Source organism: Drosophila albomicans, chromosome X, assembly GCF_009650485.2.
Source record: "Drosophila albomicans strain 15112-1751.03 chromosome X, ASM965048v2, whole genome shotgun sequence".
NCBI classification, from domain to species: domain Eukaryota; kingdom Metazoa; phylum Arthropoda; class Insecta; order Diptera; family Drosophilidae; genus Drosophila; species Drosophila albomicans.
Window position 1 is genome coordinate 10,616,302 of NC_047627.2, and position 27,846 is coordinate 10,644,147.

Consider the following 27,846-nt stretch of genomic DNA (forward strand, 5'->3'; position numbering starts at 1 on the left):
AGCATATTGAATTTGTGCTTGGCGATTTGGTAATTTAGAATGTCAAAATTGTGGCATATTCTCGGTTTTGTTTGCCATCTGCTATTGTCTTGAGCTTTATGCTGCGCTCTTTCCTCTCTCTGCGTGCTGCGTCATTTGGCTTGACTTTTATTATTATTATTTTTACGAGCGCGTTTTCCGTTCTGTACTGTCTTCCATTCGGTTTTCTGTTTCTGTTTTTCCTTTTATTTTTCTTTTCTTTTTTTTTCGGTGTAATGTTGTGTTTTCGTGTTGTTTTTTTTTTCGTTGTGTGTGTTCGTTTTGCTTTCTCTTTTTTGTCACAATATAATGGAATTTATTTTATGGCCAACAGGTAGAAAATTTGTTGTCCTCCTGCGTTCGGCTAATTTCGCTTTTACTATTGCCCGGCCAAAGGCCAAGGGCCAAAGAACATCGTATATATAAGTGTAAGTACGAGCATAATGTCGGCCATACGCTGTGTTTTTTTTTTTTTTTTTTGTTCTTTCGTTTCGTTTCGTTTGTTCGTTGTTGTTCTTTGCGATGGTGAAACATTTTTTGTTTCGGGGTTGGAACCTTATGCTGCAATATTTTTTAATGTCCCACCCGGGGGCGTAAAGAGGAGCTACAACAATAAGGATGAGGAGCACAACAAAAACATTGAAAACATTGCGACATCCGAAGACAATTAAAATTTATTCAACGCTTTTAAAAGCGCGGCTGAAGAAAATATAAACATAAATATGTAATAAGCGAGACATTGAGACGAGAGATAGAGACTGGAAGAGACACAGAGACAGAGAGAGAGAGAGAGAGAGAACCATTCACCATTTCTCATTCTGGGTGGACGCTGCGGCATTATGCGATTTACATTAGCGTGTTAATACAATTAAAAAGTCGGCTCAGGCATCGGTGATGCTAGGACAATGAATCTTCGGCCACCTGTCAGGCGACAGGCAAAGCACGAGTCACAAGAAGAATGAAAATGAAATTAAAAATGCTTTTAATGCTACGCTCTCTAGAGATGTGGACACCAAGGTGTGCTTTCAATACAAGTTGGGGGCAAAAGTGTGCGGTTTGAGCTCTTAAATGGCCATTTGAAGCAGCCGTTTAAAGATATGTTATACAAACGATCATTTATAAGCTAAAATAGTTTATTAAACAGTTTAAAATTTACTTTATCAATTTGTACAAATTCAAAACAATTATTTTACATAAACGTAACATTCACTTGCAAAACAATTGGTTACTTGTTAATAACGCATGACTATAAGCGATAACTTATAAAACGAAATAGTTGATTAAACAGTTTTAGTTTTTTTAATCAATTTTTACAAATTCAAAAATATTTTCTCTCATTGAAATATACAAAATACAATGATTTACTTGCTAAAGTGAAATAGTTGATCATTTTATACGCATTTAAAGTTATCTTCTCTCCTTAACGTATACTTAATATTCGCTTGCAACACATTTGGTTATGTATTTATATCATATGCATACAAACGATAAACTCTATGTATAATAGTTGATTCAACATTAAAGAATATTTTATTAATTTTGAGAACGAGTAAAAAAAACTATTTTGTTCTTACTCAGACTTCCTCGTTGTTAATTAAACAAAAGAACGATTGTATTTAAAGTGAAAATGAACTCAAAATATATGCAAAATATTTGGTTGAACATTGTGCTATTTTTGTATTTTTTTTTTATTGTTTAGCTTGTGATAATAATTACTTTATTTAAACTTTCGACTGTGAACTTCAAATTCATAATTTATATTTATATATTTATATTGCTTAATCATTGAATATTTCTGATGGTGCTTTGTGAAATTGTCACGAGTGAAGACCTTTTGCTTTCGATAACTTTTATCAAATTCGAAGTATATTTTATTCCTTATGTCGTTGTTCCCATTTGACTTGATTTTCACAAAAATAGCAGTAAATATTCTGCAGTCAAACCCTTCATATTTGTCACCTTCCCATTGCTTGCGTTAACTATGTTGATGCTGATGAGCAGATAGTTTATCATGTTAAACAATCTGCAGAAAGTCATTGACATTCAGCAGCATTTGCATAAACATAAATATATGTATGTTGGTGAAACAAATAAATGTACTTTAGTTTTGTATTTATCATGATAATACACGTAGCCACCATAACCTTGATGCTTTTTATGCCCATCCATCTTAACCTCGGCTCGAGTCAAGTCAAGTTGGTGTCACCTTTTGTGAACTGCCATCACCGCTGTCTCTCATTGGTCTCCTGGCGAGGATTCATGCATATTTCATTCACACACACACACACACACACACACGCACATGCACACACATACATTCAAGTCAATCTCGGGCTGCTCCTGTCCCGAAAAATCAACAACAACTTTAAAACACTTTGCATTTATGCGACAAATGCGACACGGTCAGAGCCCTCAACCTTCGGCTCTGGCTCTGGCTCTTTTGCCTGGCAAAAACACATTCCACATGCTGCCACGCTGCCTCTACCCCTGCCTCTGTCTCCCACTCCATTCCCCTTTCCGATGCTGGCGAGGGGCGCGAAAGCTTTGTCATAAATCATTTTTGTGCCGCGTTGCCGCAGAATGACACACGTTTGGACAGACAGCCAGCCAGCCAGCCAGCCTGTTGGACGCCTAGTTGGCTGCCCTCGTCCAGCAGCAGCAGCAGCAACAGCAACAACCAACAGGCAACAGCAGGTGCCACCTGCCACCGGTTACCTGTCCACGCTCCACTCTCCCAGCTCCCAGCTCTCAGCTCCCAGCTGCCCCTTTTTTTGTGTGCGCTGCCCTCTTGCGCATTGTTTGCACTTTTTGGGGATCACAAATTGTTTTGCTGGCGAGGATTCAACAAATTGGAAAGTGTTCACAAGTAGCCGCGCACGTGCCACAAATACCCATGCCACTCCCCACTCCCCACTTCCCCCCCTCTCTTGCCACCTCCTCTTGCTGTCCGCAGCCATTTAATAATAAAAAATTGAACAAAAGTTTTTGGCGGCTTTTTGGTTGAGCTCTCCATTATTTATATAAAAATTCAAATTAAATAAGATTAATTTGCCTGACGCCACTGAAGTGCTTCTCCTTCCCTCCTTCTCTCCACTTTTTAAAGAGTAACCAAGTCATCGTCTCCACTTCCCCAACAACGTCGTCATCATCATCATCTTCTGCAGCTTTCAGTTTGACTTTCAAGTGGAATGCCAGTTGTGTTATTGTCGCTGTGTTGTTTTGCGCGTGATTTTGGTCAACTTTGAGGCAACTTTTGCATAATTCCACTCAACGCCCACACCACTTGAAGATGACTAATGATGGACCCAGGCCATAGACTGACTGAGATGGCAATATGCCGTCCAAATATGTCACATTTGTCTACTGACAGCCCAGTCGACAGACGACAGTCGACAGCCCATGACCACTTCAAACTTCCACACTCTCTCTCTCTCTCTCTCTCTCTCTCTCTCTCTCTGAGTGAGTGCTGTAAAGAGGGAAAAGAGAAGCGAGAGGTGTCGAAATGACTGCTAAATGCTCTACGTGTGTGTGTGTGAGAGTACTTGGTTGGTGATTTTTCTAAGCTGTCATCTGCACTGTACAAAGAGACGCACTTCATGGGCGCTAATTGTCAGCCAAAAACTATGCCCCGCTGCCACGCCTCTGAACAAGACTGAAGACTGCAAATGATGTTCCACCATCTGTTTTTCTGCAGCTGCATTTCGCAAAGCATTTGTGGCAGAGAAAAGCAATTAGAATAGTTGTTGCAGTATAAAAAGTTGCAGTAGTCGAACAAGTAAAAGTTATAAATGATAAAAATTAGAAGTAATAACAGGAGAAATAATATTGAGCTTAACTGGTAAATACAATTGCGGACATATTGGTAAGGTATAAACTCATTGGAAGGTTTATTCATTCAATTTTATATTTATAATTTATATACTAAAAATATTAAAAAAGTAGGTAAATGTAACGTACATACTAAATATAATTGGAGTACATACTGAATATGTAGGTAAATATAAAAAATATACTAAATATGTATATAATGTATATATTAAAAATACTGTACTGAAAATAGTAGTAAATATAACGTTATATATAAAAAATACTAAAATTAGAAGAAATTATAATGTAAATACTGAATATATTATATATAAATTATATACTGAAAATACTGTACTGAAAATAGCAGTAAATATAAAGTATAATTATAAAGTATATACAAAAAATACTAAAGTTGGAGGAAATTATAATGTATATACTGCAGATATATAAATTATATACTGAAAATACTGGTTAATATAATATATATACTAAAAATATAGGTAAATTCAATATATATGCCAAATATGTATAAAGTATATACTAAATATACCAAAAATATAGGTACATAACTACAGCTAGTAGTGTTATTAATTACAAAGAAAAGAATTTGTTAATATATATGAATATACCAAATATAGCGTTCGGTATATATTAGTATTCTGTGGAATATAAATTAAGTATATTTTAAGAATAATACCTCACTCCTATGAAAAATAGATAGAATATATCTCACAGTCGTCTTTGTTTATATGTAATTGAGTTATCTCCTAATATAGTAAAAGTTAAATTGGGGTGTTATGTTATGCCGATGTTTGTATGAAAAATTAATGCAGCAAAAGAATTTTGAAAATTATGCTTATTGTGTGTAATTGTAATTGTAAAATTTATAATACAAAAAAATATATGTTCTTCCATTTTCCATATCTTTAAAAAACGTCTTTTAGTTTAATCATACTTTTTATTATTCGCTAAATCTCCACATTTAAGCTTAACATAAAATTATTGATTGCATATTCTGTAAATAAATGTTTTTCAAACTATTTGCAGATGAATTTCTGAATCTCAGTAAAATTGTATATAAAATAATTGTTTGTGTTGTTATCCACAACACACACATAAAAGATGGTTTCTATACCCGCTACCCATAGGGTAGAAGGGTATTATAACTTTGTGCCGACAGGAAATGTATGTAACAGGTAGAAGGAGGCATCTCCGACCCTATAAAGTATATATATTCTTGATCAGCGTCAACAGCCGAGACGATCTAGCCATGTCCGTCTGTCCGTCTGTGTGTCTGTCCGTCTGTCCGTATGAACACCTAGATCTCAGAGACTATAAGAGATAGAGCTATAATTTTTTCGACAACATTTGTTATGTTTGCACGCAGATCAAGTATGTTTCAAATTTTTGCCACGCCCACTTTCGCCCCCTCAAATCAAAAAAATCGATTAACAAGCGTAAATTTAAAGCTAGAGTTGCGAATTTGGGTATATACGATAATTACTATAGTAGTTATGATTTGGTTGCGATCAGATAAAAATTGTGGAAGTTATTAAAGAAATACTTTTGTATGGGCAAAAACGCCTACTGACTAGGGCTTTTAGTTGCTTTGGCCGACAATCTGGCACATTATGCCGTTTATGGTATATTTTGAATGGTGTACTATATCGATATACCAAACATACCATTTGGTATATTTTTAGTATTTTTTTTAGTATTTTCGGTATATTTTGAAAATGATACCGCAATATTTTGCCTTTATTAAAAATGGGTAGCGGGTATCTCACAGTCGAGCACACTCGACTGTAGCTTTCTTACTTGTTTTATTTTGCAGTCGCAATTGCAAGTGGGGCGCTTTAAAGTGCAGCTCAAATAGTTGCGCGTATTCTTAAGCGAAAATCGAAACTGAGAAAGTAAATTTGCAATTGTTGGAATTCCAGCACAATTTCAGTTGATTTAACTTGAAATAAATGGAAAATTGCTTATATGCGAATATGAAAATGAACCGCTAAAGGCTTAAGTGCTTAATCATAGCTATTTATTGAATTTCATAATTCCAATTAAACAATTATTCTAAGCCACAAAAAAAAAACACACACACACATGCGAATATTGTTATAAATTGGCGTAATTGAAGCAGAACAAAAAAAGCGAAGTGAAATAAATGGCAAATGGCAACGTGCGAACACAAACACAAAAAAAAAGCAACTAGGAATTGCAACTAAATCGAATTAGATGCGGAACTGGGCGACAACTGCAGAGTGATTGATGTGCAAAATGCGAAAAATATTGCGACAAATCAAATTGCCAAATGGCAAGAGAGGGTGACTGGGGTGAGGGGGAGGGAGCGAAGAGGAGAAGGAGGCAGAAAGACTGGAAGGTGAAATGCAGCGCCAGGTGGCGCCGCCATTAAAATGAAAACGGAAACCTCTCCGATGCAATTAGTGACAGACTGCTAAATACGCCGCCAGGTGGCGCCAGCAGCACAACTGCGATGCCGACTTTGGTGTCAAGTTTGTTCGCTAATGAACAACAAACTTGAACAACTTTTACTACTACTTCTGCTACTACAGCAGCAGGATGAGAGGAGAAAGAACTTCAGTTGTTGTCCGACAGCAGTTGAAATTGTGGCAAAATGAAACGGCAATAAAATATTCGCCAAAAACAAGAAAAAACAAAACAAAATTAAGTGAAATGCAATTAGAAACTAAACTAAATGCAAGAACATTACAAAATTAGCAAGAAAAACAAGATAGAGAAAAAAGAGAGAAACTTCGTACAAATGAAAATTAAAATTGAACTAGAATTGAAATTTACAGCTGAAACTGAATCATAGATGAAACTTTGACCATGCAAATGAAGATTGAGGATCAGCAAAGGGGGAAAAACCGGGGGAGGGGGTGGGGGTGGAAAACCGGGGGCAACGACTGCTGCAGGTAACATTCTGCACATCGATTGAATTCGCATCAGTGAAACGGATTACTAAAGTCCTCCTCCCTCTCCCTCTCCCGCCTCAATGCAATGCCTGAGGAGGGAAAGGAGAGGGAGGCGTGACACGGCTGCTGCAATTTTCGATAAATTCGTTCGCTTAAAGGATGTCGCCGAGAGCATAAAACGAAACGAAGCGAACCAAAGAGGAGAAGCAGCAGCAAAAGCAGCAGCAGCATCAGCGTATAAGTATTTCATTCATTTCCATAATTTTAATAAAATTGAAGAAAAATATTCAAGGCGCTGGCACGAAGAACGCAAACCAAAAAATAAAAAAAAAAAAAACGCGGAGAGTAGCAAAAGAAAATAAAACCGAAATGAAGCAGCAGCAGAAGAAGAAATAGAAGAAGAAGCTGAAAGTCGAATACAAAATTGGTAAATGGAATACGCAAAAAATGTGCGGCATGTAATGACTGCTTGAGCAAACGGTTTCCGCTAGCTGCTGCTGCTGCTGCTGCCTCTGTTGCTGCCACACACTGTGGCACAGTTGGCAGCGTCACATTTTTGCTGGCAGCTGAGTTGAGTTGGGTCAACGCAATACAAAAGCCTATCAAAAGGGCTGCTAAATTGCACAATTTCATATTTCGAATGCTTTGCATTTATTTAATTGAAGCGCAACTTAAAAGCGTCGATTGCTAAATGTTCCATTAGCAATTGACTTCATTTTTATAGCAATTGACTTCTATCTTCCAAACGTATACGTAATATTGTAAGTCTAATTTACTTGCAAAACCATTTGGATATATGTTTATAATGATGAGGGTAAAGTTATTCAATTCCAGCTGCAATTCATCACACAGTTATAAACTTTGATAATTTGACGAAAACGAGTCGTATACTTAACGTAATGGTTTAAAGCTGTGAAACTGGAATGCAGCTATTTATAATATCAAGAATAAATAGAAGAAATGCATTAATGTACACAGCAGGTCTTAAGTTAGACGCAAATTGCAAATTGCATTGAAATTTGTTTAATACTTTTTATTTCAAAGATGATTGAAAATAAGTTGATATGTAAAAACATTTGGTATTTAATAATACTTTCTAAATAATATACAAATGATTATCTAAATTAAAACCAAATTTTATTTTTCAATAATTTTCTTTCTTTCTTTATATATAATACTCAAATGATTATACAATTTTTAAATAAAACTGTTTTAGTCAAACATTTCCTTAAAGCTACTCAAAATAAGGTTAATTTTCTTCGTCGTTTATTCTAAACGCACTTCAGCTTTTTAATTTTTTATAAGAAAAGACATTTTTTAAAATTGAAATTTTTAGTTGGTGTTAATATTTGATTTCTTAAAAATAAAAAAATAAATAATTTCAGTAATGAGTTTTGCTTTCTTTGTTAGTAATAACTTCATATATTAAGTTGTTCATAAAATGATAAAAGAAATCTTTGCAGTTTAAGGAAATCTCACTCCAAGCTTATTTAAGACTTCAATTAATGTTTCCTTATCTTTGTATTGTTTTCTCCTTCATATGACTTTTTTTTTAGCAAGCCCAAAACATGTTGAATTACTTTAAGATCTAGAAAATATGTTAGCCTGGTCATGATATTAACATTTTGGCAAAGCTCAGCTAAAAAAGTATTCTAATTTTTAACTTTGCTTGGCTAATTGTGGCGAATACTATTTTGATATTAGAATATCTACTAAATTGTGTTATAAAGTAAATTTCTTTTCGCGGTTGAAAGAGAAGTCAAATTTTAAATTGATTGATTGTATTTTAAATGCAATTAGTAAAAAGTCGTATTTATTTAAATAAAATATTAATAAAAAAAAAGTAGGAATAATAACAATATTTATTAAGTTGAATTAACGTTAAAGTAATGCAAAGTAAAGTAAAAATGAAAAGAATATAAAATATTATTAAGAAATGCTTAACTGAGGATAACTTATTTTAAAAGTTTCTTTATTTTGAATAGCCCGAAATAGACCTCAACATTTATCCACTCGAATTACCCTTTATTTATCCAATTTCAAAGAGTTTAATCGAGTGGATTTCGCGGGATTTCCAACTGTTTGTTTGCACTGTGCCGACGCCAGCTTTGTGGCGAATAGCGAATTGCGTTCTTAAGCTACCGCTATTTGCCGCATTGTCGTGTTGCAATGCATGTGGCGCCACCGTTCAAATCTAGATGCCACGAGGCTGCTTTCGTCCCCGTTCTATTCACCCTTTCACCCTCGCTCTCCTCTCTCGCACTCCCGATGAACCCAAGAGGCATCTGCATCTGTGCGCGTCCTGTCAACCAAATGACATAATTCAGTTGCTGGCAAAGTTTTGACTGATGCTGATGCTGCCACACCGATGTCCTTGTCCTGCTGCCACACTGGATCCAACTGGATTCTAATGCTCCTCCTTGTTGTTGTTGTTGTTGTTGTTGCTGCTTGCTGCTTGCTGGTTGAAAGTTGAACGTTGAACGTTGAATTTTGATGTTCGTTGATTGCCATCACCCATCTGCACACTTGTTTTCCAAAAGATATGTCACCAGGTGTAGCTGCGCATTTAATCCGACCAAAAGTCGCAACATCAACAGCCAAAAACAGCCAACAGACCACCGCCATCATCATCATCGTCGTCATCATCATCATCATCATCATCATCATCGTCTCCGTCATCCTCATCGTCACGGCCATGGATGCCCGCCAGGCACTTGTAAAAGTCAAAAGTCGAACAGCAGACAGCAGAGGCAAATGCGGTTGCTGGCCGAAGGGAGGGAGGGAGGTAGGGAGGTGAAGAGCAGAGAGGGGAAGCTGTAACATGTGCCGCTAGCCAGTTCCAGTTCCAGCTTCAGTATCAGCTTCAGCTTCAGCTCCATGGCGGTTAACTCTGTCCACAATCGAAATGACTTTCTCTTGAACTTATGCGTATTTGTGTGTGTCATGTTACTCATACGCCGCATGGCCCAATAAAACTCGAAGCATACAGTAAACACACGCAAATTAGAACAACGTGATTTTGTAACTTAATTATCATGTGTACAAAATTCATATGAAAAAAGTATAAATTTTAAGAATGAAGAACAGACGAAATATTTATTTACTTTATGTTTGAATTGATTTTATATTAAAATGTAAGCTAAACGAAATATTTGAATACTTATAAAAATAAATATAAATAAAGAAGAAAACTTATTTGAAGAAAGGTGCAATAGATTTTTTTCTTTATACTTTATTTGATTTAAGATGACAAGGAAACCTAAACGAAGTAAAGAAATATTTATAAAGAGAAAATATAAAGAACACTTTCTTAAACCAAAATGCAAGCTTCAACTTATTTAATATAAAAAGAAATAAAAAATAATATACAAAAATAGATGTTATTATCAATGAAAAAATAATATAAGGAATTTTCTGCTTTCTTTATAAGTTAATTAATTTAATATAAAATTGTAAGTTAAACAAAATAAATTAAAACTTATAAAAATAAATACAAAATTTGAAGAAAATTTATTTGAACAAAAATGAAACAGATTTATTTTCTTTATATACAAACACATAAATATAAAATAAAGGGGCAAACTTATTTTCCTTATACTCGTACTATACATTAATTGGTTTAATAAAAAAAAGTAATCTGAACCAAATATAGAAGTAATTAATAAGCTATAGAATATGAAGAAATATTTCTTTGAAGTTAATTTAAACAGATTCCATTTTAAGGACATATGTATAGCTAAGTAATAATATAAAATAACTGAGTTAACTTTAGAGTTAACTAATACAGACTACATAAACATCTGTCAAGATTTATTTTGATTAGATTTAATGTAAAAAAGATAAAATGAACTAAACATTTCAGTACTACAATCCAATTCAATATAGATTTGTTTTCTTTATATTTTATTTGATATAATATAAGAAAGTAAACTAATCTATGTAAATATGTATACATTTATAGTTTTTCTTTATTTATGTAATACATATAAACTTAAAACAGTTCAGTCTAACATTTCGTATAATAAGAAAGTAAATAAACTAAATGCATTTGTTAATTATGTGCAACTTATAAAATGTAAAATTTCAAAAATCGTAACATTATATTTTCTTTGGAAAAAATATCATAGAAGTAGATTTTATTTTGTGATATTTAGTAACGTTTTTGTAGTATTGAAAATATAATTGTAAATTCAGTGAAGTTACTTCAACAAACAACTTCCAGCGCATTCAAATTTGTGAGCTTCTGCTGTACTTGGCGAAGTTAATATAAAATATACATTACTTGGAGAAATTAAAATGTTGCAAACAAGTCGCAAAGCCAGACGAGAGAATGGAGTAAAGGCAGCTAGACAGCAGCTTGGATTTAATGCGATGCTTTCTAATTATTTGCAGCTTTAAACTGCAGGCTGATGAGCAAGGACAACAACGAGTGAGGGAAGGAGAAAGGGAGACGACATCCTGATCCTGGCACACATACACACACACACACACACACACACACACACACACACACACACACACACACACACACACACACACACACACACACACACGTGTGCGACGCCTAAATTCTAACCTAACCAGCTAACCGAGCCTTCGGGTCAAGGTTATCTGTCAGCCTCTGCATATGAGTGTGACTCGCTTCGCTTCTGCCCCTTACCCACTCCTTACCTTGCCCACACACACACACACACACCAATACACACACGCACATACCATCTTTTATTAGGTTTTTGTGGGCGTGGCGCTGGCTTTTATATTTATGGCCACTACGTGTTGTAATGGGCGTGTTGCTTTCTGGTTTTCCTGCTTCTCCTCGCTTTCCCCTCGCTCGAATTTTTGTTTTTCGTTTTCGTTGTTGTTGTGTTTTTTTTAAGGACCAAAGCGACAACATAAAACAGTCGTCAAATTTATTAAGTGACATTTTGCCAAGGCAAAAACAGCGCAAAATAAAAACATTTGTCGGACAGCAACACACACATCAAGATCAAGAGACAACGACAGAGAGAGACAGAGAGTAAGAGAGAGAGAGGGGGAGAGGGGGAGATAGAGAGAGTGAGAGTGGAAGCGAAAAAACTCATTTCAAGTTAATTAGACGAAAGCGCCAAGAAACAAAAAACAACGAACGCCACACGGTTTAAACGAAAACGAAAACGGGGCAAAGCAAAAAAAAAAAAAACAAAGTTTGTGGCATGAGAGAAGAAATATGAAAATACCGCTGAAAAGTACAATAAAAAATGGCCAGCGAATGCCAATGGAATCTACAACACACAAAAAATAGAAGAAACAACAAGAAAAAAACAAAAAAAACTGTTGTAAGCGCAGCGAAACTTAATGAAATTGTTGGCACAATTGCTCAGGCTATAAATTAAATATTAATTAATTGGCATGTCCGCCGCTGTCGTGAGTCCTGCAAGGACAACGGCAACTTCAAGGCTTCTCCATCCCTACCCCATCCCCTCTGCTTGTGTCTCTGTCACCTTGCCTGCCACATTGCTAATTTTGCATTTTGTAATTGCTCATTAGTTTTGTGATTGTTACGTGTTTCCCACTCTCTCTCTCTCTTTCTTGCTCTCTTTCTCTTTTACTCTCCCTCTCTCTTTCACTCTCGTCGCATTGAATTGAATTTTGCTTGTCCTATTGGCGAAAAGTTTGCCTTAAGTTTGTTGCACATTAACGTCGCAATCTCCGACACCCCGAACGAAACGTAAACTGCACTCGAACGCCAGGTGGCGCCAGCAACGCCATCAACTCGGTCCAACTAATTGCTGGATTTGGTGCTCAACTCGCCTCGGACTCGTGATTTGCGGCAATCCATCAAACCCAAACGAAAATGTAACCAGTGGTCAATATATAGTTTCATTGGCGATTAGCCAGTCGACAGCTTGGCACTCGCCCTTTAATAGTTCGATGTCACTTTACATTGATCGATGGCCCGTCTCTGTGCAAAATAGAATATATATTCTCGCAAAACTCAAATCACTGCTCATCAATTTAAACATGCTACTTTTGCCAACTTTTGTAAGTAGCATATTGTAATAGCGTTTAAGGAGTTGTAATATATCGATAGTTTGAGCACTCATTCGATAGTTCGTTTCGAGTTGGCAGCACTACGCAATAAGAAAAGGTTGGCAGCTCAGCGAGAACAAAAAGAAAAGATGGAAGAGACTCAGTAAACTTTATTCGAACGCGAATATCGACCGCATTAAATTTGCTACCAGAATTTCGCAACTGTCGATAGTTTAAACACAAGACATTATCTGTAGCAAACGGTCGAGAAAAAAGAATAAAATAAAAACCGAACTGAACTGAACTTCTAAACTTTATTCGAACGCATAAGAATTTCGCAACTGTCAATAGTTTGAGCGAAGTAGCATATTGTAAAAGCGTTTAAGGAGTTGTAATATATCGACAGTTTAAACACTCATTCGATAGTTCGTTTCGAACTGGCAGCACTCTATGCAATAAGAAAAGGTTGGCAGCTCAGCGAGAGCAAATAATCGAGAAGAAAAGATGACAGAGACTCAGTAAACTTTATTCGAACGCGAATATCTTCCTCATACCAGAATTTAGCAACTGTCGATAGTTTAAACACAAGAAATAGTCTGTAGCAAACGGTCGAGAAAAAAGAATACAAAAAACCGAACTGAACTGAACTTCTAAGCTTTATTCGAACGCATAAGAATTTCGCAACTATCGATAGTTTAAACACAAGAAATAGTCTGTAGCAAACGGTCGAGAAAAAGAATAAAAAAAATCGAACTGAACTTCTAAACTTTATTCGAACGCATAAGAATTTCGCAACTGTCGATAGTTTGAGCGAAGTAGCATATTGTAAAAGCGTTTAAGGAGTTGTAATATATCGATAGTTTGAACACTCATTCGATAGTTCGTTTCGAACTGGCAGCACTCTATGCAATAAGAAAAGGTTGGCAGCTCAGCGAGAACATATGATCGAGAAGAAAAGATGGAAGAGACTCGGTAAACTTTATTCGAACGCGAATATCTTCCTCATTAAATTTGCTACCAGAATTTAGCAACTGTCTATAGTTTAAACATAAGAAATGATTTGTAGCAAACGGTCGAGAAAAAAGAATAAAAAAAACCGAACTGAACCTCTTAGTTTCGCAACTATCGATAGTTTGAGCTCTCATTCGATAGTTCGCTTCAGTTGATAGCCCTGTACATAGAAAAGTTGGGAGCTCGCTCGAAAATGAAAAATTGAATAGACTAAGTAAACTTTGATGAGAAAAATATATTTCCCATTCAATTTCTCAACTGTGGTACTCAAGCAAAAGTTCGTTTTGAGTTGGCAGTGAAATAAGTAAAGGTTTGTCAATAAACGATTTCGAACGATCAAGAAAAAACCAATTCAGTTAACTCTATTCGAACGGAAGAAAGGTAATTTTTCATTTGGTACGATTATTTCGCAACTGTCGATAGTTTAAGCTCTCATTCGATAGTTTGTTTCGAGTTGGCAGCAATGTAATAGCAATCGTTGGCAGCTCGAAGATCGTCAGTCTGTAACAAACGATCGAGTAAAAAACAAATGAAGACTGTTGAGACTCACCGAACTTCTGAACTTTATTCGAATGCAAGAAAAGTCAAATTTCACCAGAATTTCGCAACTGTTTCCAACTTAAATTACTCGTACACATTTTGGGATTAATTTCGATTTCGATTTTCACAACTCTGTCTAAACAATAATCGCTCTGACCTCCTCAAACTTTTCGCTAACCTGCTGATAAAGAGCCTCATCATCCAGCTTGATGCACTTTACCAGTTCGATGGTCATTTGCCTCAGCGCAGCATTGGGCAAATGCTGAGCCTGCAGAGCAGCGAGCAGCACTTCAAGCATCTCGGCGAGATGAGGACGCAACAGATCCATGCGTGCCTTGAAGATCACATGCAACGCGGGCATCACATCGATGTAGCACTCGAAACTCTGCTGCAGCGGCAAACTGCCTAGAAAAAGGGGAATCAGCGTGTTCATCGCAACGCATTTGTTGTCGATGCGAATCATGCGTGCCAGAATCGCGATCAGCAGATCGCGCTCATCCTTCTCCAGCGGCGTCGGCGTTGGCGAACCGGCAGCAAGGGCATCGCCAAAGACACACGATGTGGCCGCAATGATTGTCTCTGCGTTGTTGTGCTCCGTCGAGTGCGTGAGCAGCCAATCGATTTGTTGCCTGGCAAAATCACGTATACGCCGCCGTTGATCCTGCATGCAATCGAGTATGCCATAGCACAACACCTCGTAGTATTGCTCGGCCATGACGCCGAGCGCCTCCATGCTGCGTCCCATCAGCGTGTACATAAAGAAATTGCTGCGCGTCACTTGACCGCTGGGCGAACTCTGACGCAGATTCTTGACGAAACTCTTGCTCAACGTTTGCAAATACGAGGCAAACTGTCGCTTGGTCAGCGAATGTCCAAAGACGGGAATCAGATCGCCAGCGGCCTCCATCACCTGCTGTTCGGCGTACATCGCCTGGCTCCATTGCTGCAGGGTTTCCATCTCCTGGTCGATGCCAATGTTGAACTGACAATTGAGCTTGCGGCGCAACGTGCGACGCAGCATTTCGAACACCATCTCCGCATAGCCCTCGGCGGCCAAAGCATCCGATTTCAGGACCGTCAGCAGCTGCTCGATGCTCTTCATCACACTCACCACGTTCACCGTCTCCTTCGCCGTCTGCACAAAGTACACCATCGCCGGCAGCAGTTGGATGCAATGTTTCTTCGCCTCCGACACGTTGCCTTGCTTTGAATAGAGTAAAATGAATTGGGTGAGCGTCTCATAAGCGGACCATTTGTCCAGCTCCTCCATGTGATCGGTGGATGTGAAGACGCGTTGCGTCGACTCTGACAGATAGGGCAACAGTGTGTTGGGCATGTTGATGGCGAATGCCTTGAGACACATCACAGCCTCGTCGTGTCCATTCACATAGTTGGCTGCACTTTCGGTGCTGCGTGTGCTCGCCTCCGTTTGATCGCCGTGGCCATCGCGCACACTGCCCGACTCCTCCTCAGTGCTGCTCTCGTCGTCCTCATCCTCGGACTCATCATCATCATCATCATTCGCGTTCTCAGCATCGTCATCATCGTCTTCGTCATCATCGTCGTCGGTGCTAGCAGCATCACTATCGTCGTCGTCGTCTTCGTCATCGTCTTTGCTTGTATCGCTGGCTTTTTCCACGTTGGCTGCCTCCTTAATGGACGTCAAGATTCCATTCATTATCAGCGAGAAGTGCGCATTGATCTCTTTGGGAATGTAACCGGAGAGTACGCCGAGCAGTTCGTAGGTGAACATTTGAGCTCCAGCCACGTGCTTGATCGTGTCCAGGCAGCTGGCAAACAGATTCGACGCTTCCTTCTCAAACTTTTCCGGGTTCACCTGACCCAGCGCATTGATCACCTGTCGAGCAATTCAGAAACATGTAGAAAATTATATCGAGTAGCTAAAATAAGTAGCACATAAAGGAAAAAAATATATATGAAGCTCTTCTGGCGTAAGCGCAAAAATGTTTAATTTTGAAAGGTATTCAATGTTAATTGCGTTATTAAAAATATTTAAATATTAATTACAATTATTGTCAATTGTTAAGTTAGATTGCAAAGCGTCTGAATAAATCAAACAAGCTACAGTTGAGCCAGAATTGATATTTCATATTGAAATCAATAAATATAAAATGAAACAAAATAATTTTAATGAAATATAATTGTTATTAAATTGTGTCAATAAATATTGAATAAATTCTTATGGCCTAAGAGAGCAATTGAATTTAATTCTTATAATAGTGTAAAATGCTTTTAAATAAGATTCAGTAATTCATAAATTTGTTGTAACAAACTATTAGAATATTAGCATTTTCAGCCAAGATAAGATATTAAATATGGATAAAAAAAAAGGTTTAATTTCTCTCAGCATTTGATCATAATTTGAGGATGGTTCTAATTTTATTAGAATATTCTTTAATTCTACAGTTGTTGACCATGTTGACACTGGCAATATAAAAAGAAGGTGTAAGTGTAAAATATAAAATGAAAACGTAAGAAAACACATGTAATGCAAATGAATCTTTTATAGTCTACAGCACAGACATGTAACAGAGGTAGAGGCTAGACGATAGTATTGGTTGGTATTAGAAAGTTGATAGGCACTAAGATATCGGTATCATCAGTTGTCAGAAGTAGAGCAATAATCGTGAGAGGTATTTAGATCAAGATTAGGTTGAATCGAAGTCTGTCGTCAGCAGAAAACAGTATTAATCAAGTTTAATCAAAACGTACTAATATACAGATGTATATTATTAAATATCCTACATAATAAATATGATCTTTATAACCAGCAATGCAGAATAAAGTATGAAATAATACCTTCAATTCTCTACAGACGTAAATGATTTGCAGACACAACTCCACCTTATTAAGAAGTATAAATGGTAAACCTCACCTGAATGGCATGTGTGCGGAGCAGCAGTTGATTCTCATCGGGTGCGTGCTTGACCAGAGGCATCGTGGCGCACATGACCTCATCGAAGTGCGGGGCAAAGAGCTGCTTGCTCAACTTGGCCAGACTGGCGATCGTGGTCAAACACATCTGTCGCAAGGCAGGCGAATTAGTGTTCGGCTGCAGCAGGAGCATCAGACGCTTCATCAGCTCCGCGAGATGCGGCTGCATCATCTCAGGCTTGAGGCTCTCACAGTAGATCTCCAGAGTGCAGAACATGCGCGTGTACACCTCCGTATCACCAGCGACGAGACGCTGCTCGGCACTGAGGCCGTCGAAGAAGTTATAGAAGAGCGGCAACACACGATCCGCCAGACGCGTGATCTCCGGCTGCAGATTCTCGGCCATGACGGACAAAGCAAAGTGCGCTCCGCGACGCACGAGATCATCCGAATCCTGAAAGCCTCGCTCCACGGCAGCGACAAAGCGATCGAGATGCGTGTCCGCCAGCAGATCGCAGAAACCTTTCGCCATCAGCGAGAGAAAGAGCAAGGCGCCAAGACGCTTCAGCGGCGATTCCGTTTGCTCCAGCTGTGGTTGCATCAGCCTCAAAGCACGATCGGCCACACGATTCGTGTCCGAGTGGGCGGCCACATAGTTTATGGTATTGGCTGCCTCAGAGAGGGGCGTGGCTGCCTCTGACTCCTCCTCCTCACTACTGGCCCCCAGAAAGAGCTCCTCTCCGTGCTCGTCGAGCTTCGGTGGCTGCAAGGCCAACAGTCCGCAGAGTGTCATCAGCAACTTATCCATCAGCTTCAGCCGAATGATGTGGCGTCTCATGCTGCGCACACAGCTTTTGATACCCACAATTGCCTTCACTCGCAGCGTATCGCTCAGCTTGATGTCGCTCGCAAGCGTGCAGAGTTCGTCCAACACGAGTTGGAGATGCTGCGTAACCATTTCGGGCATCTGCTGATTCAGCTTGCAGAGCACAGAGATGCCGCGGCACGAAGCCGGCGATGTGGCAAGTCCAACTTCCGATTTGTGATAGGCGGCGGCATGCGTCAGCTTCATGATGTGAGGCAACGTTGCAGCCAATTCGGTTTGTTGTTTGCCAGCGGCACGTTTGAGGTACAACGGCACGATCAGCGTCCAGCCATGCAACAGCTGCTCGGTGGCCGTAGAGAAGAGCTGTCCCTGTGCCTCAGCCTGTTGCACGATGTGCATGAAGATGCGTTGCGCACGTTGCAAATAGTTTTGCAACATTTTCGGTGCCATCTTCGCGAGCAGCCTAAAGATGATGGCACTCAGCGTCTGCTGTTGATTGTCTTTTGATTTACTCAACGTCTCCACGTGATTCAAGACCGATTCATTCCATTCGCTGACCTCTTCGTGTTGCATCATCACGCTCAGATTGCGTAGTATCAACGTCTGCAGCGTCTCGTCATCGTCCAAGCGCAGCGACTTTAAGGCTCCCAAGAGTTCCGTTTGAGTTTGCCGCTGAATGTCCTTGGGCCAGGACTCGCTGTCCGCGAGACGGGTTTTAAGTAAGTTGCCAGCGCATTTGCGCAACTCGCTTTGTTTCTCCGCGTTACCCAACACTGCACACAATTGCAGCGTGCTCGCCGAGTCGTTGAACTCTTTGGCCAACTCGTCACTCGATTTGCGAACTGTTTCCGGATGCGCCGATGTCAGGTCCTTCAGCAGACGCATCAATTGATTGTTCACCAAGCTCTCCATTGTGTTCTCTTGCTTTTATCGCTAAATTGTATTCTGTGAATTTTGTTTTAATTTTGATTTTGAACTTTGAACAAAAAGAAATTAGTTCGCTTGCAAGCGCTTCAATTGGTTAATATTACTAACAAGAACGCGCACAGTTTGTTTCACAATTTTTCCTTTTTTTTTTTTTGTTCTCGAAATATATTTTTTACGGCTAACGAGCTGCTTCCAATAAAAATAAAATTCTTGACTGAGACAGAGAGAATGAATCGACAGCAGCAACTTGAATCAAGCGCCTGCTGAGATATTTTAACAATCAAATATATTCGCAAAGCACACTTTGGTGACCTTAAAATGCTGTTCAATTATATATATCATTTTGTATTATTTTACATACAAGATTGTTTTTCTTTTCCCTAATATAAGAGCAATTTGATCTTTTCACGTACGAACTCTTTTTTTCAATAAAGAGTTCCATCAATTAAAAAAAAAATTTATATACCCATCGAACTATAGTTTTTATCTTGATAGATTGCAAGTGCTTTTTGGATCTTTAATTTTAAAAGGAGTTTGTGTTTTAGGGCCATAAAAAATCGGGTTTGTTTAATACTGGAAATCACGAGCAAATTACATAATTTAACATTAAAGAATAGTAAAATATTTAAGTGAATAATTTGTTTATTTAAAAATGACAAAACACTCATGATAAGCAGTTACTGAGAGGAGACTAATTTCGAGTAATATATTATCTCATTTCTAAAATGTTCTCTTTGGGTAAATAAATAAATTGTACTCTAGATTCAGTCAAATATGACTATTCTATATAAAGAAAGACATTAATGTTGCATTGCGTCAGTCTATTGAAAGTTGGGCTAAAATAAAACTCATATAATTATGGAACCAAGAAAGAGAACAAGTCGATTTCGGAATTTGATGTCGGAGACAAAGTTCAAAACGCTTTAGCCAAGTTTCGCTTTACGTTGCAGTTCCAGCTCTTTGTTGATCGCCTCCAGCTCAACGACGCGATTCCCCGAAGCATCAGCAGCATCATCACTCGCATTCAACTCCTCCTTGGGCGACGGACGTTGCAACTTCCAGGGATACTTGCCACCGAATCGCTCGAGCAAACCACCGCGTGGCATTGGCCGCATTGGCATCACAGTGGTGAGCAATCCGTTCTTGTGGAGCATCATCGTCGGCAGCTTGTTGCCCTCGCTGTTGAGGGCATTATACAACTCGATCTTCTTGCGAGCGACCAACTCTGTGGTTGGCCACTCAATGGCCTGACAAATGCAATTGTCGCGCCACAGTTCGAACTCCTCGCTGGTGAATGCCATGTTCGAGATGTCGTTGAGTTCGTGACGCTGCACGAGATCCTCGTAACGCAAATGAAGCGCAATATTTGTGGCGAGCTTGTCCACGTAGTAACCCTCTGGCAGCTGCTCGACGAGCACGATTTCCGCAATGCGATACTCGGGCGGAGCATTCGGGGCACTCACATTGAGACGCACAAAACAATTGCTGACCACCTGATCGAAGCTGCTACAGCCGAGCAGCTGCTTGATGCGATGCCGTGTCAGACGCAGTGCATCGAGCTGTTCCAACGTTCGCAAAGGTTTCACATTTATTCCTGTTTGTTGCGCCTTCTTTTCCCTTTCCTTCTCCTTCTCTTCGTCGTCGAGGCTTATGGGCGTGGCACGCAAACGTCTCAGTTCACGCAGTATCTCAGACTTGGGGCGATGCTTCTGTGTCTGAGTCCTGGCTTGCAACAGTTGCAACGGTTGCATAAGCGACGCCAACTCATCCGCCTCAAAGAAACGCGGCGAGTTGCGCGTTGACTTTGACGTGCGCTTCGCTTTGGCTTCACTCATTTCACTCAAGAGAGAGAGAGAGATAGAGAGAGATAGAGAGAAAGAAAGTCCTGTGTCCTGTGTTATGAAATCAAACTGTTTGCAAAGTGAAGCACAATTTTATTTTATATAAAATACAATCTCCAATGCTCGCTTTTAATTGCATCGCCTACTTTCGGCTTATTTATTTTCGTTGGATGGCACCCAACAAAATCCGGTTTACAGTTATTAATTTGCTATTTCAATTGCTTTTGAATGGCAGCCAAGTGTGGCGCTTTTCCACGAGCAGAGCTGACTAAATAGTTTTTGCCCCTCAACACTTTTCGCCTGAGAGTTGGGTATATTTGTTTGTTGCTCATTTTTCGATTGTAGAATATTATCCAAATATTTGTAGAGTAGTTTTTTAAGCGTTGCATGCTCAATTATGTTATAATTATTTATTTAACAATTTATTGATATTATCATTACTCAAAAATACTTTTTCCTTGTATTAAATGAAGTTTGATGCCATGTTTTCACATTATTTTCAATGCATTTTTCATAGAGCTAAGATTTCCTATATAAATAATTCTATAAAACAACACTTAATTAGTATAAAGACATCTTAATATTTGTAATATTTGTTCTTACAGTTCTTAAAAAATACTTTAGGAACAATATAATTATATTGTATTAAAAATGTTTTACATTTTGTTACATACACAGCTTTCATTTAGTTAAACTTTTTAAGTTTTACAATAGTTTTAGTAGAAATTTAAAAACAATAGTTCGATTGGGACAGTCTCGTTCATAGTAATATTTATTCTGGTTTACTTGACGTTATATTTCTTTTGTAAATCGGTGAATTTACAAAATTCTATAATGATTAGAACCCTTATTAGAAAAAAATGCAAATAATTAAAATACAAAATTAAACAACATTGTTTATCGTTTGTTCTATGTGCTCAAACAGAACTTTATTATTTAAAAGATATACTAAGAAATTTTTAAATATACTAATGACTTTATTTAGTATAACATTTATTTATGCACTTAGATTCATTTTAATAAAAACCAAACAGTGAATTATAATTTTAAACATATACATCGAGAATATTTCAATATATACGGTATATATATACAATTACAATAAAAATATACTACTATTGTACAGTTTATCTGAAATGAAAAATATATAGTGATGTATTGCTTGCTATTTTGTTAATTTTGCAAAGGGTATTGACTAGACTTGCAATTTCGAATGTTTTTAAATGCATTTAATGATTCTTTCTCTCATCTCCTGCTCCACTTCTCTATCTCTCTCTTTCTTTTTCTCCTCCTTCACTCTCTCCGTAGCTTTAATGCTTTGTGTGTGGGCCATAAATGCCAGCCAACTATTAAATTTATATTAATTTGGCATTTTTTGTTGTTGTTTCTACTTCTTTTCCCTTTTTTTTTTTGGCTACAATTACTTGGCACATACGCCCCCTGGCTTTACACTGCTCTGGAAGCGGGAAGCGGGATGCGGGAAGAGGGGGAATGAGAGAAGATTGTCCCTCAGGCAGCTGATGTTAGTGCGAGGGCTACGCCCATTTGAAGCAGTTGCCATTAAATTGGCAAAAGATTTATGGTACAATTGCTTTAATTACAGTTGCAGCTAATTGTATGCTTGCCGGGGCAGATGCTCTAGGCAAAGAGGAAAGAGGAAGCACAACGATTGGGCCATCATCCAACTCGTGAGGGGGAGGGGAGGGGAGGAGAATGGAGCTGAGCTGGAAAATCTTTGCATGCTTTGTGTATGTGAGTCTGCATAAATAACTTGAGTCGTGAAATCCCCACGTTGAGCATGAGGTGTATGTTTTTAGTGGATATGAAGGATATACGCTGGAGCTGAAGCTGGAGCATGCTGAAGGATATTTTGTGTTGGTCGAACGGCATTGAAAATGCTGCTCACGCATTGATTCGAAACACACACACACACACAAACACACATACTCATACGCATTGATGGACAGACATTTAGAAGGAGCTTCTTCGATGCCGAACACACGCACTTAAGAGCAAACTCGTTTATGCAAGCGCAGTCATCATCATCATCATCGACATCATCGCAATCATCTTAACCTCATCATCGTATCAAGCGGAGTTCGTCGATAAATTGGGCTCAACACAAATTTCTTCAATGTCTTCGATTTCATCTTGTGTGTGTGTGGATTCCTGGTGTCGGTTTTATGATAAATTTATAAATTAATTTTGTTGTGGAACTTGCGAAACACCTTTGAACGCAGTCGATGCGAAGTCTCATTGAATCACGTAGCGCATGAATGCTCATTATCATTTTCTTGGTGGGCGTGGCCAGACATACATACATGCAGGATAAACCGAGTCAAGTTTAAATTTAAAACATGTGCCACAAGAAAATGACAGCATGAGTTAAATACTATCGACACAATCTTCAAATGTCGAGCATATTCAATTAGTTCATATTTCTACTACCCAGTTCCATAGGAAAGAATCAGTGTTTTCCAGTGGAATGCAGAAAAAATTTAAATATGTTGAACTAAAGCTAAGGCATGGGTCAATCGGTTGACGAATAGATTGCCGTTGTAGAAGGGAAGGACAAGCGAAAGGGAGTTAGGAATATAGACAAAAGCAAGATCTTGAATTTAGCCAGTCGTATATACCTCAAGAAATTAACAACACGAGTTACTATAAATACTATCAAGAAAATCTTGAAAAGTCGAGCATATTCAATTAGTTCATATTTCTACTACCCAGTTCCATAGGAAAGAATCTGTGTTTTCCAGCAGAAAGCAGTAAGCATATAAACTTTTAGAACTGAGACTTAGGCTTGATGCAGTCGTATGTCGGATAGACTGTCAATATAGAAGGAAAGGAAAGGGAGTGAGAAAGGTAGACAAAAGCCACATCTTAAAGCTGGCCAGTCATATACATATGCTTTATCATATAGCCGATAAAAATTTAAAGCATATGCCTCAAGAAATTAACAATACGAGTTGAATACTATCGAGAAAATCTTGAAATGTCGAGAATATTCAATTAGTTCCCATTACCACTGTTCGTTTCCATAGGAAAAGATCAGTGTTTTCCAGCAGAAATCGTGCACATTTGCTTAAAAAAGAATGAAAAAAAAAAACAGCCTTGCATGTGAGAACACCTTTAAATTTGTAGAGCTGTGGCCAAGGCTTGGGGCATTCGGATGACGGATGGACTGCTGGAGAAGGGAAAGGCAGAGGGAGTGAAAAGTAGGCAAAAGCCACGCCTTGACGTTGACAGCTGCACACACACAAACACACACACACGTACAGAGAGAATAGAAAAGTTTTCTGGGCAACATGCAAGCGGCACCCTCATCCAGCTGGCTGACATGCCAGCCAGAGTCGAGTTATAATGTACATACAAGTATTTAACAGTGCTGCCGGGTTTTGGGATCGAGTTGGCTTACCAACCGTGTTGCACACAGCGAGTGCGAGGGAGAGGGGATCAGAGAGAGAGAGAGGGAAAGCGTTCGTCTAAGTGAAAAACAAGCAAATAAACGGGCGCCTGCTGCTGTTGCTGCTGCTGCTGCTGCTGCAAACAGGCAAAGCTACAAATGAATCTAGGATACGGATACCCATGTCAAAATATAAAAGTCCTGCATACGCCTTCCCCTCCCCTCGCTTCACCTCCCTCGCTAACAACCGCATACATATTCGCGTTTCTAGGTGAGTGGGCGGAAGGACAGGCGGCAGGACGATAGGCTGAAAACGTGGCATGTCTCTAGGCCAGGGGCAAGCTGGGGCTGGGGCTGCGGCAGTGGCAGTGGCTGTGGCAGGCGCAAGGAAACTTGTTTGTTGCACAGAAACAAAAGCGCTTCCGCATTTCATGTAAAATGACAGAAACAAGTGTTAATGGTTTTGGGTTTAGGCTCAAAGCTGAAGCAGCAGCAGCAACATCGCGGGAAACGCGGGTGTAAAAAACTAGGCAATAACAAAAACAAAAAAAAAAAACAAAAACAAAAAACAAAATACACCATATACGAGGATGGCAGGAAACTGAAGTTTGTTGCAACTGGCGTTTTTTTGAGGCCAATGCGAGAATGGAGAGCGTCACTCTACAGTCAACGCTGCGTAAGTGAAATGGCAACGCGAGTTAATTGCACTTCAATCGATATCATTGTATAATTAATTAATAACTTATTTATTTTCATATTTCGCTTCATATTTCCCTTATAATGTTACATTATTTCTACATTTTTGTATATTAGTTATATACTACATTATTAACAACAACAAAGTTAAGCTGAATAATCTAACTATTGCCTAAATAGTAATATGATATAAAAAAAATATTTATTTATTTATTTACATGTTAATTATTTTACAGAAAAATATAATAACTAAAAGAAAGGGAGTGCTAGCAACTAAGGCCATCGACTATAAAAAAAATATTTTTTCATGTTTGTTCATTAATTATATTAAAAATAAGGAAAGTATGAAAAAATATCAATCTTATTTTTCAAGGTTCAATAGATGTTGGGTAACATTAAGAGTGTTTTGCTCTTCTCTTTTGAATCTCTCATTCCTTTTGTTTTATCGACGTAGCACGAACAAGTTATTTTAAACTAGGGAATGTTAAACGAAGTTTTAATCACTTAAAACAAAACACACGAGTTATTCTTTACCTTAACTAACAGTCTTTAGATATATATTTTTCTATGCGCTACCCAAAAAATGGCTGACAAAAAACGAATGCGAAATAACACAACTTGAAAACACAACTTATTGTATGTTATAACATATTTTTAAAATATTTTGAATATTATATTGTAATTGAAGTATTATTAAATATTTAAGGTTTTTGCATATAAACTTTTTTTCAAAAATCATTTAAATAATAAATATAAAACGAATAAATCGCGGGGCGAATAAATCGGGAGCGAATCGCGCGCGAATAAATCGCAAGCGAATCGCGAGCGAATAAATCGCGGGGCGAATAAATCGCGCGGGAATAATTAGGTTACTTTTTTCAAGAAAAAAAATCCATTATTTTAAGTTGCTTGAAAAAAATGTTTGAAAACACAACTTATGTTATATTTTTAAAATATTTTGAATATTATAATTTAACTTTTTTTCAAAAATCATTTAAATAATAAATACAAAACGATTAAATCGCAGGCGATTCGCTTGCGACCTTAGTTATTTAATAATAATTCAATTATTATATTCAAATATTTTAAAAATATAACATAAGTTGTGTTTTCAAACATTTTCTCGCCCCGCGATTTATTCGCGCGCGATTCGCTTGCGATTCGCCTGCGATTCGCCTGTGATTCGCCTGCGATTCGCCTGTGATTCGGTTGCGATTCGCATGCGATTCGCATGCGATTCGGTTGCGATTCGGTTGCGATTCGGTTGCGATTCGCATGCGATTCGGTTGCGATTCACTTGCGATTCGCATGCGATTCGGTTGCGATTCGCATGCGATTCGGTTGCGATTCGCTTGCGATCCGGTTGCGATTCGCATGCGATTCGGTTGCGATTCGCTCACGATTCGCCTGCGATTTTTGAAAAAAAGTTCAAACCTTGTTATTTAATAATCGCATTATTATATTCAAATATTTGCGATAACATAAGTTGTTCAGACATGCGATTCGCTTGATTCGGTTGCGATTCGCTTGCGATTCGCCGATTCGCGATCGCTTGCGATTTGCCGGTGCGATTCGCATGCGATTCGGTTGCGATTCGCATGCGATTCGCTTGCGAATCGGTTGCGATTCGCATGCGATCGGTTGCGATTCGCATGCGATTCGGTTGCGATCGCATGCGATTCGCATGCGATCCGGTTGCGTTCGCATGCGATTTCCGGTTGCGATTCGGTTGCGATTCGTCTGCGATTCGCCTGCGATTCGCTTTGCGATTCGGTTGCGATTCGCATGCGATTCGATTCGTTGCGATTCGCATGCGATTCGCTTGCGATTCGGTTGCGATTCGCATGCGATTCGCTTGCGATTCGGTTGCGATTTCGCCTGCGGTTGCGATTCGCATTGCGCCTGCGATTCGCATGCGATTCGGTTGCGATTCGGTTGCGATTCGCTTGCGATTCGGTTGCGCTGCGATTCGGTTGCGATTCGCATGCGATTCGCTTGCGATTCGGTTGCGATTCGCATGCGATTCGCTTGCGATTCGGTTGCGATTCGCCTGCGATTCGGTTGCGATTCGCATGCGATTCGGTTGCGATTCGGTTGCGATTCGCATGCGATTCGGTTGCGATTCGGTTGCGATTCGCTTGCGATTTGCGATTCGTCTGCGATTCGCCTGCGATTCGGTTGCGATTCGGTTGCGATTCGCTTGCGATTCGGTTGCGATTCGCTGTTGCGATTCGGTTGCGATTCGCTTGCGATTCGGTTGCGATTCGCATGCGATTTAATACTGCGATATTTCGGTTGCGATTCGCTTGCGATTCGGTTGCGATTCGCATGCGATCCGGTTGCGATTCGGTTGCGATTCGCATGCGATTCGCTTGCGATTCGATGCGATTCGGTTGCGATTCGCATGCGATTCGGTTGCGATTCGCATGCGATTCGGTTGCGATTCGCATGCGATTCGGTTGCGATTCGGTTGCGATTCGCATGCGATTCGCTTGCGATTCGGTTGCGATTCGCATGCGATTCGGTTGCGATTCGCTGCGATTCGGTTGCGATTCGGTTGCGATTTTTGAAAAAAAAGTTCAAACCTTAGTTTATTTAATAATACTTCAATTATTATATTCATATATTTAAAAAATATAACATAAGTTGTGTTTTCAGACATTTTCTCGCCCTGCGATTCGCCTGCGATTCGCATGCGATTCGGTTGCGATTCGCATGCGATTCGCTTGCGATCCGGTTGCGATTCGCATGCGATTCGCTTGCGATTCGGTTGCGATTCGCTTGCGATTCGGTTGCGATTCGCTTGCGATTCGGTTGCGATTCGCATGCGATTCGCATGCGATTCGGTTGCGATTCGGTTGCGATTCGCTTGCGATTCGGTTGCGATTCGGTTGCGATTCGGTTGCGATTCGCTTGCGATTCGGTTGCGATTCG

At 39.0% G+C, this 27,846-nt stretch overlaps 3 protein-coding genes across 4 annotated transcripts in view; 1 reads left to right on the forward strand and 2 right to left on the reverse strand.

Annotated features, from left to right (window-relative positions):
* Window positions 1-27,846, forward strand: part of LOC117577609 (syntaxin-4) — a 191,104-nt gene that overhangs the window by 20,236 nt on the left and 143,022 nt on the right. Inside the window, exon 1 of one of the 2 annotated variants that reach the window (XM_034262454.2) lies at window positions 2,332-2,336. The exons of the other annotated variant lie outside the window; for it this stretch is intronic. The gene's annotated coding sequence lies outside the window, so the exon portion shown is untranslated. Of the gene's footprint in view, window positions 1-2,331; window positions 2,337-27,846 lie in introns of those variants that run through there. 2 annotated transcript variants of the gene reach the window in all.
* On the reverse strand, window positions 14,328-19,184 carry LOC117574824 (uncharacterized). The gene is made up of 2 exons (XM_034258802.2): window positions 17,218-19,184; window positions 14,328-16,179 (listed from the first exon to the last, which is right to left on the reverse strand). Exons 1-2 carry the CDS (start codon window positions 18,952-18,954, stop codon window positions 14,458-14,460), a joined length of 3,459 nt encoding a protein of 1,152 aa, XP_034114693.1. The 5' UTR covers window positions 18,955-19,184; the 3' UTR covers window positions 14,328-14,457.
* Window positions 19,767-20,905, reverse strand: LOC117569434 (RNA polymerase-associated protein RTF1 homolog). The gene has a single exon (XM_034250600.2). It carries the CDS (start codon window positions 20,802-20,804, stop codon window positions 19,893-19,895), a length of 912 nt encoding a protein of 303 aa, XP_034106491.1. The 5' UTR covers window positions 20,805-20,905; the 3' UTR covers window positions 19,767-19,892.